This window comes from Hyaena hyaena, unplaced genomic scaffold, assembly GCF_003009895.1.
Source record: "Hyaena hyaena isolate Hyena2069 unplaced genomic scaffold, ASM300989v1 scaffold_812, whole genome shotgun sequence".
Lineage (NCBI taxonomy): Eukaryota > Metazoa > Chordata > Mammalia > Carnivora > Hyaenidae > Hyaena > Hyaena hyaena.
The window spans coordinates 19,895-33,158 of NW_024081443.1; the positions used below are offsets into that span (position 1 = coordinate 19,895).

At 37.3% G+C, this 13,264-nt stretch overlaps 1 protein-coding gene across 1 annotated transcript in view; it reads left to right on the plus strand.

The window, feature by feature from the left end:
• Positions 1-13,264, plus strand: part of L3MBTL4 (L3MBTL histone methyl-lysine binding protein 4) — a gene marked incomplete at its 5' end in the record, with an annotated part of 293,576 nt that overhangs the window by 19,087 nt on the left and 261,225 nt on the right. Inside the window, 5 exons of the mRNA XM_039219339.1 lie at positions 800-904; positions 2,203-2,338; positions 4,118-4,209; positions 5,622-5,776; positions 6,852-6,928. Of these exons, the coding sequence (XP_039075270.1) occupies positions 800-904; positions 2,203-2,338; positions 4,118-4,209; positions 5,622-5,776; positions 6,852-6,928 (565 nt within the window). The remainder of the gene's footprint in view (positions 1-799; positions 905-2,202; positions 2,339-4,117; positions 4,210-5,621; positions 5,777-6,851; positions 6,929-13,264) is intronic.

Below are 13,264 nucleotides of genomic sequence, written 5' to 3' on the forward strand. Positions count from 1 at the left end.
CACCATAGAACAAAATGAATTCCAGTTGTATTGTAGATTTGAATATGAAGAACAGAAATTTAAAAATTTTTTTAAATGTTTTATTTCTCAGAGAGAGACAACGTGAGCAGGGGAGGGTCAGAGAGAGAGAGAGAGAGATACAGAATCTGAAATAGGTTCCAGGCTCTGCGCTAGCTGTCAGCACAGAGCCCGACTCAGGGCTTAAACTCACAAACCGTGAAATCATGACCTGAGCTGAAGTCGGATGCTTAACTGACTGAGCCACCTGGGTGCCCCAAAGAACAGAAATTTTAAAAGAACACCAGAAGAATGTTCACGTAACTTCAGGGTTGTGAGGGACTTCATAGATTAGATGTGCACACTCTACAAGAAATAATTGGCATATTTTACTACATTAAAATAAAAAAAAATTCTCTACAACAAAGCCATCATGAACAAAATAAAGAGCCAAGTCATAGACTGGAGTAGGTAATCATTTATAATCAGCAAAGGATTGTTTCCAGTGTATAGGAAGAATTCCTTAAAATCACTAAGGAAAAATGGGCAAAAGGGATAAATGGGGAGTTCCTAGGACATGTAGTTTCTCATATGCACTGTTTCATAATGATAAAATGATGAAAATGATCAAACACTCTTTGTGGGCCAAATATAGAAAAGCAGCCTTCTATCTTTAGTTATCTCACTGGGCTTCCAAACTAGTACAATAAGTTCTTGATTGTATGTATAGCCACCTCAAGTGCTTTAATATCAAATTGTGAAGGTATTTCAGTAGCTAATGTTATATCATGAAATTTCATAGGACCAATCCTTTCCGGAGCATGAAAATGGTTTTCAGGTTGGAATGAGATTAGAAGGCATTGACCCCCGACATCCATCTGTGTTCTGTGTGCTTTCTGTAGCTGAGGTAAGAGATGGTGTTATTGTTTTGGGCTGAGTGCACAGTGACAGATGAGAATTATTTAGAAAATAATGAATTGGTGCTTTCTGGTATAAACAGGTTCCAGTACATTATGGATTAATTTTAGTCAGTGATGGGTGAAATACATTTCTTAATGAAGTTTTTCCTTCTCTAAAGATGAATCTTTTAATAAGTCCCTTATCACTAACAGTTACCCTTAATTCAGTTGGTAAATGGTTTTCATGTGAGGTTGTTGACAATCAGTGAATCCCACAGTGTTGCTTTTGTCTGTTAAAAGAGACATAATTATTCAAGTTTTAGCTGAATTAATGAGAGATGCAAGTGGAAAATATCCGTGCACATGAATTATAGATTTATATAAATGAAAGCATTTATGATAATTATATAGAATAAAGAGCCATTGATGAAAGTAAATGACTTATAAAATATAATATTTACTAAACATTTTATATTTTTTAAATGATGAAAACCCTCTATTTTTAATAACATCACATAAAAAATACTATTCACTTAATTTGTTTGATTATAGCTCTGAAAACTTGTATAGCCTCTCTTAAGGATGCACTCCACATTGTTTTATTATTTCCTTTATTGGGCATGCTAGATCCCTATTTTAGGGTTGAAATGAGGCCATGTCCATTTGGGTTTTGCTCTGTACTTCAGCTTACACTGTCTTGGGATATGAATCCTAGCTAGACAGCAGGAGGTGGCGTTTCCGAAAGCAATATTTGACAGGTATTGAATGAACAAATAAACTTTTTGATTGATGGAGATGAAAATTGACCTCAGATTTCTAGAATGAGTAAAATGATAATTTTTTAATAGGAAAAATTCTAGATACTTAAAAGATAAAGTCTGTCAGCATTGTGCTTTATTCAGATGTCCTCTCTAAGTTTTTTAAAATTGTCTTAATGTTTATTTTATTTGTGAGAGAGAGAGAGAGAGACAGAGTGGGGGAGGGGAAGAGAGAGAGAGAGAGACAGAGACAGAGAGAGAGAATCTGAAGCAGTCTCCAGGCTCTGAGCTGTCAGCATAGAGTCTGACGTGGGGCTCGAACCCCTGAACCGTGAGATCATGACCTGAGCCGAAGTCGGATACTCAACTGACTGAGCCACTAAGGTGCCCCTCTTAATTTGTTTTTTTAATACAAGCATATTTGGATGGAAGGATTTGTTCAAATATGTTGATGGTACTGACAGAATATATGCCTATTTTGTTAATTTGTGTGCCCTTCTTCAAATGTGAGGCACTTAATGAAGGCTTGCAAACATTCCATTTTACAGGTGTGTGGTTACCGCCTAAGACTTCATTTTGATGGTTATTTAAGCTGCTACGATTTTTGGACCAATGCTGGTTCCCCTGACATTCATCCAGTTGGGTGGTGTGAAAAGACCAAACACGAATTGCACATCCCTAAGGGTAAGCCAGGATGGAAAGAGAGTTCATTTTATTTTAACAACATTTTATGAAACACTAACAAGAGAGCCTGGTGTGAATTGATTTTCAAAATGAAAGTTTAACCCACAAAAAGCAGTAAGACTACAAGGATACCATTTTTAGAAATGAATGAAAGTCTTTAAAAGAAAACCACCACTGATTGTTAAGGTCTTCTGATGAGGTACCTAAGGCAGAAATAAAATCTTACGAGTCCCATAAAGTTTATCAAACCTTATAAGGAATGAAGAAATTATTTCTTATGACGATTGAAATGAAATATTTCATTTAGTCTCTGGTGCCATACAGGGAGGAAACTCAGTTCATTTGTATGTCATTTGTTTCCAACAAATCTTGGAAAACAGGGAGCTATGAAAGAGAAGACAGTTTCACAGTCTGCTTTCTTTTGATGGGAATTAAAAATCTCATCTTTGTCTTTTGTTATGTGCCAGAGGAACCTGGTGCTGGCAGATGTGACTGAAGCCTTTTTTATTTGTTGTGCGCTGGTGAAATGAGGATTTAATCAGTTGAGGTGCCCTTGGGCCTATTTCCTTGCACAGCAGACTTCTGTATAAGGTCTCCTGCTTGCCTGTTTTAGAGTATTTGATGACTGTACCACTTCTGGAATCAGTATACACTTGTTTCATCCTCAGTAAACCAACTCAGATTATCCTTGGCAGATCTGTCCCTGAGACTAATGGCAGAATCCCTCAGATTGCCGGATTTCATGGAGGCTGGTCACAGGCTCATTCGTTCAGTAGGTATTTATGGAGCCCTTGCTGTGTGCAGGCACTGGGAACGGAGCCGTGACTACAATAAACCATGTCTGTCTTCATGAGGCTTTCATTCCAGAGGGGAGAGGAGTAATAAAGATAAGCTATAGTGTCAAGAAGTAACTGGGCTAGGGGGCAGAGCGTGCTGAGGAAGGGCGTGAGAATGTGACATCCCACACTTTTAGGTGGATGAAGTGAGGGAAATCAGGGAGGCTTCTTGGCTAAGAAACCTGTCAGAGAGAAAAGCAAGAGGAAACACGCTGGTGCTAGAACCTCTGGCCCCATTGAGAAATCTCAAGGGGGTGAATGTGGCTGGCGCAGAGAAAGCAAGGGCATGAGGGAGGAGATGAAGTGAAGGGTGTAAACCTGACCTGGGAGACGTTGCAAGGAGTTTGACTTTTATTTTGTGTAACAGTCAATCAGAAAATATTTATTGAGCCCCTCTTACGTGGGCCAGCACCATTTGAGTCACTTCAGGGCACATGGAGAGGAGGATTCAAATGAAAAGTGGGAAATACATAAGGATAAACACCAGAAAGTTGGAGCTGCCAGATGGTCTTTGGATTGTGAAGGGGTTTCTATAATTTCCCCAAGGGCCTGACGCCCTGGATTGTTGCATCACCAAGATCTCTGACCTTCTCAGTGACGTGGCTTCTTCAGGTGATGATCATCTCAGGGACTTTTGTCTCTTCCCTTCGTCCATGTTGGAAGCCTTACTAAAAGATGAGACTCCCATCAGGCTACCAGGGTGCCAATTCCGTGTCTTAATTGTGTTTAAAAAATTTGTAGGCAGTGGCATGCATGATGGGAAGTCACAACAGTTTTGAATTTCATACGTTAAAAAACATTGAAACAATTTAGGGATTTTAATTTAAATCTTTTGTGCTCTGCTCAAGGACACTGAATTTCTGACAAGACTGGAGAAGGCTAATATATTAATATGTGCATGGTTACATCCTGTGGGTATTTTGAGCAATCCATATTTTTTTAGGCTATAGGAAAGATAAATTTGTTTGGATGGATTACTTGAAGGCCTGCAAATTGCAAAATGCTCCCAAGAAATTATTCAGAAACAGGAGTTCTGTAAGTATTTTCTTTCTCAGTATGAATCAGATTTCTACTTGAGCTTAAATGTCTTAGAATCCACTATATATTCTGTTGTATTTTAATCTTTTCAGAATCCTTTGCTTCCTATGACTTTTCTCACTTAATTTGTCAATTTCCTATGGGCATGACTTTTTTTCCCCCTTTAAATGTACAATTAAATACTTTAGTTAGATGCAGAGAGTTGAAGACTTTATATTAAAATCCTACTAAAATTTAAAATGCCTTTTAGAAGTGTTGTTTCTTTTCGCTTCCAGTGAGTTACTTGTTTCAACTTACCTTTGGTATTTTGAGACCCGTAGTTACCAAGGTGAACTTTGAATAAACCCAGCCTAGTTGGATTTACGTGTAACGAGAAAGAGGGTGACATTTCATACAGATTCAAGGGGCATATGAAGATCTCGGTAGAGCACACTCCTTTAGCCCTGTGTCCTCAGCAACCAACCAGCTCTTCAGGAGAGAATGGGAGTAAGGTGCAGAGTCCCTCTCTATCTGCCCCCACCCCACAGTAAGGCCACACTCCAGGAAAGAAGGCAGGAAAGCCTAATGTCATCCTGCCACCTGCTGGCCGAGTCCCTCTGTAGGACACGCACCCTGATCTTGAAATCAATGTTCTACAACTGCTCTAGAATTGTGTCAAGGAAACAGAGTAATAGAAATGGGGAACTGCTTTTAAAAATGTAATGTGCTAAAGGAAAACAAAAAGCAGGGCACAGTATAGGCAGTGAAGAAAATACTCTTCTAGCCCCCTTCTTCTTCTAGAATAGTATGTATACTTTCTAAATCCCCGAACCAGCTAATTACACCCTACAAAAAGTGGGGGTTTGTTATAGTATTGTTGCAGTAAATCATAGCCCTTGCTGTTTTGTTAATATGAAAAAATATGTATGGATACTAAAAAAAAGCATTTGGATTATTTTTAAGTTTGAGTTTGTTTATGGATTAGTGCATGTGTTTCTTAAATATTGAGAAAGCCACTATTTTCAGATCTCATCAAAGTAAATGATAATTTTGGTGCTAAAGAGCCTATCTTTACTGCTTCTCTAAATTCTGATGTTTGGAAACTATTCAAAAGCCTACAAGAAGCAGAGAAAATTATTTGACACACTTGTATTCAGTAAACATCATATTTTAAAATTAATGCAATTTCTTCTAAGAACTGAAAAGGGAAGGTGAGGAGGAGGGAAATAAAAGTTTCCTGCACACAAATGTAAAAGCTAGTTACCGGGGGTTTTTATTATGAATGTAACGGTTCGCTGAGATATTGTTACTAGCATGTGCTGGCTTCATTCCAGAGGGTAAGTGTTGATATCCCCTTAGACTGTTCTCATGCTCAGTCCTCTTTGGTGTCCTGTTTCTTTTTGTGCTTCTTCCATCTGGTGCTGTGTTAGAATGGGCCAATGCCTAAAGAATTTCAGGTTGGAATGAAGCTGGAGGCCGTCGACAGGAAGAACCCTTCCTTGGTGTGTGTGGCAACCATAGCAGATATTGTTGAAGATCGCTTACTAGTGCATTTTGACAATTGGGATGATAGTTACGATTACTGGTGAGACACCAATGTGCGTTTTATTTTTGTGTGTTCATGTTTGGTGTTAAAGAATTTAATTTCATTTCAGTCCTATTACCGTTCTTTCTGTTCGTAGAGTAATGAACGTCAGAAATTTAGGGGCCAACTTTTCACTACCTTCTCTTCCACATGAATTGCTGAATTAAAGAGTCTGAGAAAGTCCATTCTATGAGAGGTTACCTAATGAGGCTTCTTCTGAAATCATATGACCAGTTCAGGGCCCTTCACTCTAGTGTGTCTAGTTTGTAAGGGAAGCATTTCTATGAAGAGGAAGTTAAGAACTTGCAGTATTTTTTCCCCCTGATAAATGTTGAACTCAGCCTGTCATATTTTTTAAAGGGAAGATTTCACAGGGAGAACGGAGGAGAGTGAATTATTTGAAAGCCTGTGGGGAGCAGAGAAAATGTATGCCACGGTACCATTAAACTAACATTGCATGAGTTAAAAGGGTTTTCTGGGTAAAAACCTGAAATATGGAAGAGGGAATGGCAAAAATAATTTTTCTAGCATTTCTTCACAGTGTATCCTGAAAAACCAACACGTCTCTGCCTGAGGCTGTGGTTCTTCATGTACGTGAAGGGGACCCGGGTTTCTTCTTTGAACTAAGATAAGAAGTAGAACGTTGATTAATTGTTCTACGTGTCTTAGATACAATGATCTGGGCTCCTTGAAAAAAAGAGGGAGGAAGTTGTAGGCACATGCAGTCTGATTGGTCTGTCTTATTAAACTTTGGACCGGCCTATTAATATTTCCCCTTGCTGCTAGCAAGAAGCAGTGGAAGAGGCTTATTAAAAAGCGCACTCTTTGGAGATATTGCTGGCAGCTAAGGTTCCAGTCCAACACTTTTTAAAAGTAAATTTCAAAAGAAGTTTGGTCACTTACCTTATAAAATACAGTGCTAAAAATTACTTCTGATTCTATTTGGTTATAAAATATTTTAGGTATGTAGTTGTATCTTCCATGGTGTCTCGTAGTGTCTAGTATGGTCATGACCCTTGGATTTTTTCTCTGGCATGGAGTCGTATAGGCTCTGAACTAGAATCCTGTTTTGCAGGTGTGACGTAAATAGCCCTTATGTCCAGCCAGTTGGCTGGTGTCAGGAGAATGGAAGAACTCTGATTGCACCCCAAGGTGAGTCGACTGGCGGGTTTTCTTTGAAGCATCTCTGTGTGAGTAGCAATGCCTATTTTTATTTTTGTTATGCAAACCCCATTTCAATGGCAAGTGTATGACAAAAATACTGTGCAAGATTCTGTTGACCGCCAAGTAACCCACATGTCTGAAATCTGCTTATCTTTCCCATGATAAAAATGGACTGTCTTTATAAAGATGTATTAGGTCGCCATTTAAAAAAAGTTGCTAAAAAGTTTTACCCAATAAAATGAGTACCATTGCTGCAGATCAGTATTTCAAACCAACTACTTCCACCTACATACTTTATCTTGTAACTTATGTTAATTCACTAGTTGAACCTTAAGATTATTAAATACACTTAACTTTGGGGTTAAATGAAAAATGTAGAAATCTAAGGAGTGAGAGTTAGCTGTGAGTCTTCAGACTTGCCAGAACTTTTCACCAAACCAATTTAATGGGTCAGCTAAACAACAAAGTAAGGACTCTTTCTAGTTATTTATATTTTTTCTCACTACAGAAATAATAAGTATTTACAAACTTTCTCTATCAAATTTGTGTTTTCTAATTTCAAAATTAATTAGATACAGTAGCTGTGTAAGCTTAGCATTTTTAAAATGAATATGTATTCTAGGAGAAACCAATTTCTTTCAATAAAAGATGTGCAGGAAGAAATGTAGAGTCTGTAACGTGCCATTCTAGAATGGAGCAGATATTTAATGTTTTTATTTGATGATTCTAGAATTTTACTGTGTTTTAATCTTTTTTTCTCAATACAGAAAAATGATTAGAATTTGTCATCAAAATGACATGAAACAAATTCAGAAATTAAAAACAACAAACCAAACCAAGCAAAATTTTAAAAAACTACAACCTATTTAAACTATTCAATTAGTCTAGAAAAGTTTTATAAAATGTGTAACCTGTTCTCAAATTATGATTTTGATACACAGATTTAGAGTTGCTTCATCTATTTTTCTGTAAAACTGGCTAAAGCTACCTTTAGAATAACGTTCTTCAAGATGAGGTGAAGTGCTCTTCAGATCTCAGAATACATGGCTTGAGTTGATGTGCCTGGAGGTAGAGCACCCTCTGTTTGCCAGTTTCCTCTGGTGGATAACTTCTCTGCTGCCTGCAGCATGTTTCCACTGGACTTCCTGGATAGGGTCAGTGGTTAAGTTCATCACTTCGTCTCTTGGTGCTGTGTCAGTTGAGAAATAGTCTGTGTAGTACTTTAAGCATTGTTATGTCCAGAGTCTTTTTTTTTAATTTTTTGATGTTTAATTATTTTTGAGAGAGACAGAGCATGAGCAGGGGAGGGGCAGAAAAGAGAGGGAGCCCCAGAATCTGAAGCAGGCTCCAGGCTCTGAGCTGTCAGCATAGAGCCCTATGTGAGACTTGAACCCCCAAACTGTGAGATCATGACCTGAACTGAAGTCAGAGACTTAACCAACTGAGCTACCCAGGCACCCCTGTCCAGAAATTTTCCATCGTTAACATGAACTGAGGATTGAGGAGGCAAAGCTCCCATATCCCAAATAAGGCCAAGGCTTATGGTGCTGCTTGATGGGAGTAGGATACTATTTAGTTCATAAAGTCAATAAAGTACCAGGAACTCAACCCTTGTTTGTCATTTTCCCTGTGAAATTGATTGCATATACAAATACCATCACCATTCTGAAATTTGAGTAAGAGTTGTAGCCATAGACCAGTTTAGTGATAGTCTACGTTTCTTACCTAAGACTTAGGTTTAAAATTCTGAGGAGATTTTGTCCTGTTGTACAATGTCTGAATTAGAATCTTCCAGTTAACCTGCCTCTAAACCTTACACATTACAAAGGGTTTTTATATAGGAAAATACTAACCTCCTCTAAGCCCCAGTTCACACAACACTTCGTTTCCCTTTAGCAAATTCTTTACCTTCCTTTTTTTCCTATTGAGATATAATCCACACATTATAAATTTCACCTTTTAGTGTATAATTCAGTGGTGTTTAGTATACTTACAAGGTGGTACAACTGTCACCATATACCAGAGATTTTCATCACCTCCCAAAGAATGTCATCCTCATTTTCTTCTCCCTCTCAGGCCTAGGCAACCACCACTCTCTATCTCTGTGGATTTGACTGTTCTGGACACTTGGCACATGTGGAATCATAGAGTATGTGGCTTATTGTGTCTTGGCTTCTTCCATTCAGTATATTGTTTTCCGAGTTCATGTTGTAGCATGTCTCAGTACATCATTCCTTTAGTTTACAAATACTTTAGTGTGTAGATATACACATTTTGTTTATGCATTCATTAGTTGATGGGCATTTGGTTCGTTTTCACTTTGTGACTATTATGAATAAAGCTGCTATAAACTTCCATGTACTAGTGTTTGAGTGATATGTTTTCATTTCTTTTGGCTATAATTCTAGGAATTGAATTGCTGGGTCATAAGGTAACTCCATTTGAGGAATTGGCAAACTGTTTTCCAAAGGGGGCCACACAGTGTACATTCATTCCTGCTGGCAAGGAATGAGAATTCTACCTCTTCCACATCCTCACCAGCATGCTATTGTCTTCTTGATTACAGCCTCCCTAGTGTGTGTGAAGGTAGATCTCTTTGTCCTTTTGATTTGCATTTCTATTTTTTTTTAAATAGTTTATTGTCAAATTAGTTTCTACATAACACTCAGTGCTCATCCCCAAAGTGCCCTTCTCTATGCCCATCCTCCCTCCCCCCCACATCCATCAGTCCTCAATTTTTGTCAGCATTCAAGAGTCTCTCATGGTTTGCCTCTCTCCCTTTCCCCCACCATTTCCGCCCTTCTTCTCCCCCTTGTTCCTCCGTCAAGTTCCTCCTAATCCTCCTATATGTGCAAACATATGATATTTGTCCTTCTCTGCCTGATTTGCATTTCTATAATGACTAATGATGTGGAACATCTTTTGCTGTGGTTATTGGCCATTTGTGTATCTTCTTTCAAAAAATATTCAGATCTTTTGCCCACTCTTAAGTTGGTTTATCTGCCTTTTTATTATTGAGCTGTAAGTGCTCTTTGGGTATCAGATGCTGCTGTTGTTTTCACTGTCTCGATGGCTTCTTTTAAAGCACAAAATTTTTAATTTTGATGAAGTCCGACTTGTCTGTTTTTTTTTTTTTTCTTTTGTTGTGCTTTTTTGCTAAGAAGGCACTCCCTCATATTTGGTCACAAAGACTTGTTACAAAAAACTCTTCTTTCCCTATTGATTGGTCTTAGCGGAATTCTTGAAAATAGGTTGACTATAGATACATGAGTTTATTTCTGGATTCTCAATTCTATTGTATTCCTTTACATGTCTGTCCTTATGCCAGTACCAGACTATCTTGATTTCTGTGACTTTGTAGTAAGTATTGAAAATAGGAATTGTGAGTCCTTTAACTCTATTTTCTTCTTTCTCAAGATTGTTTTGGCTGTTCTGAGTCACATGCAAATATGTCCCTATGAATTTTAGAATTAGCTTGCCAATTTCTGTCCAAAAAAAAGTCAGTGGGAGTTTTGATAGGGATTGATCTGTAGATCGAGTTGGGGATTAGCCATCTCATAAACATTAAAATTTTCAGCCCATGAACCTGGGACATCTTTTCACTTCTATAGATCTTCTTTCGTTCTTTTTCAATTATATTTTGTAGATTTTAGTCTTTAAGTCAGTCTATTTATTAACTTTGTTCCTAAGTATTCTGTTTTTTCTTAACTGAAGTGAAATTTACATGACACAATTAACCATTTTAAAGTGTACAATTTAAAAAAATAAAAAAAATAAAAAAAAATAGTGTACAATTTAGGGGCACCTGAGTGGCTCATTTGGTTAAGCTCAGGTCATGATCTCATGGTTCATGTGTTCAAGGCCCACATCAGGCTCCGCGCTGACAACCTGGAGCCTGCTTAAGATTCTTTCTCTCTCCATCTCTCTGTCCTTCCTCTGCTCAAGCTCACTCTGTCTCTCAAAATAAATAAGTAAACTGAAAAAAATAAAGTGTACAATTTAGTGGTGGTGTATTGAGTGTTATGCAACCATCAGCTCTCTCTAGTTTCAAAAACTTTCATCATTCAATAAAAACATTCTGTACTTATTAATAGACACTCCCCACCTCTCATCCCCTTGTAATCTCTACCTGGCTTTCTGTGAATTTCCCATTCTTGATGTATTATACATTTTATATGAAAAAGAATCCTATAATACGTGTTTGTATTTGGCTTCTTTTACTTACTGTAATGTTTTCAGCATTCATCCAAGTTGTAGCATGTATTGGTATTTCATTCCTTTTTATGACTGAATACTATTCTAGTGTATGTACATATACCATGATTTGTCTGTCCATTCATCTGTTGATGGACATTTGGTTTGTTTTTACTTTTGGCTATTTTTACTAGTGCTACTATAAGCATTCATGTACAGTTTTCTGTGTAGACACGTGTCTTTGCTTCTCTTTGGTGTACTACACCTACTGTAGAATTGCTGGGTCATATGATAATTCTATGTTTAACATTTTGAAGAACAGACAACTGTTTTCTGAAGTACCTGTGTCATTTTACATTCTCACGAGCAACATGTGAGAATTCTTACTTTTCAACATCCTTGCCAACTTGTTCTCTTCTGTTTTCTTAATTAAGGCCTACTGGGTGTGAGGTGGTACCTTATTGTGGTTTTGATCTGTATTTCTCTAATGACCAGTGATGTTGATCATCTGCTCTTGTGGTTATGGGCCATTTGCATATCTTTTGAGAAATATTTATTCAAATCTTTTGCCTGTTTTTTTATTATTTATATATTAGTTAAATATTATGTCTGCTTACTAATCTATATAGTATAAATGATTTGCAAATGTCTTATTACATTCTATAGATTGAATTTTAACATTCTTGATAGTGTGTTTTGCTGTAAAATAGTTTTTAGTATTGATGAAGTCCAATTTATCCATTTTTTCATTCAGTGATTGTGCTTTGATATTAAATCCAAGAATCCATTGCCAAATTTGAGGTCATGAGAATTTACCACTATGTTTTTTCTATGAATTTCATAGTTTTAGCTTTTATATTTGAGTTGTTGATCCATGTGATTTAATTTTTGTATATGAAGTGAGGTACGGGCTCAACTTCATTCTTTTGCATATAGTTATCCAGTTTAACCAGTGCCATTTGTTAAAAAAAAAAAAAAAGCCTATTCTTTCCCCATCATATGGTTTTGGCACCACTGTTGAAAAGCAGTTGGTCACAGATATTTAGGTTTATTTCTGGACTCTCAATTCTGTTCCATTGGTCTGTCTATACACCTATCCTTATGCCAATATCATACCATTTTTTTTTACTTTAGTTTTTAGAAAAATTTTAAGTTCGCAGAAAAATTGAGAGGAAGGTACAGAGGTATCCTTTATATCCCTGCCTTCATGCACACATAACCAGCTGCCAGTATCAACATCCCCCACCACAGAGGTACATTTGTTGGAATTGAGGAACCTGCATTGACACATCATCATCACCCAAAAGTAGATGGTTTACTTAGGCTTCACTTTTGGTATTGTGCCTTTTGTGGGGTTGGACAAGTGCCTAAAGACATGTAGCTCTCATTTTGGTACCTCACAAAATATTTTCCCTGCCCTAAAAATCCTGTGTTCTACCTGGTCCTCTCTCTCACCCCCAGAACTCATGGCAACCAGTGACTTTTTCCTGTCTTTATAGTTTTGCCTTTTCCAGAAAGTTATATAGTTGGAAACATAGAGTAGGCAGGCTTTTCAGACTGGTTTCTTTCACTTAGGCATATGCACTTGAGGTTCCTCCACATTTTCTCATGGCTTGATAGCTCACTTCTTTTTAGTGCTGGATAATATTCCACTGTCTGATTGTATCTCAGATTATTTATTCACTTATCTACGGAAACACATCTTGGTCATTTTGAAGTTTGGGCAATTATGAGTGAAGTTGCCGTAAACATCCATGTGCAGATTTTTGTGTGGACATGTTTTCAACTCCTTGGATAAATGCAGAGAATGATATTGTTGGATGGTATTGTGAGAGGATGCTTAGTTTTGTAACTGCGAAACTGTCTTCCAAAGTGACTGTAACACTTTCCATTTCCACCAGCAGCATATGAGAATTCCTGTTGCTCAACATTCTCACCAGCATTTGGTGTTGCCAGTGCTTTGGATTTTAGCCATTTGAATAGGTGTATATTGAATGTCTTTTTGTTTTAATTTGCATTTGTTTTAATTGGCATATGATGTGGAACATCTTTTCATGTGTGTATTTGCCATCTGTAAGTCTTCTTTGGTTGAAGTGTCTGTTAAGCTCTTAACCCATTTTTCACATGGGT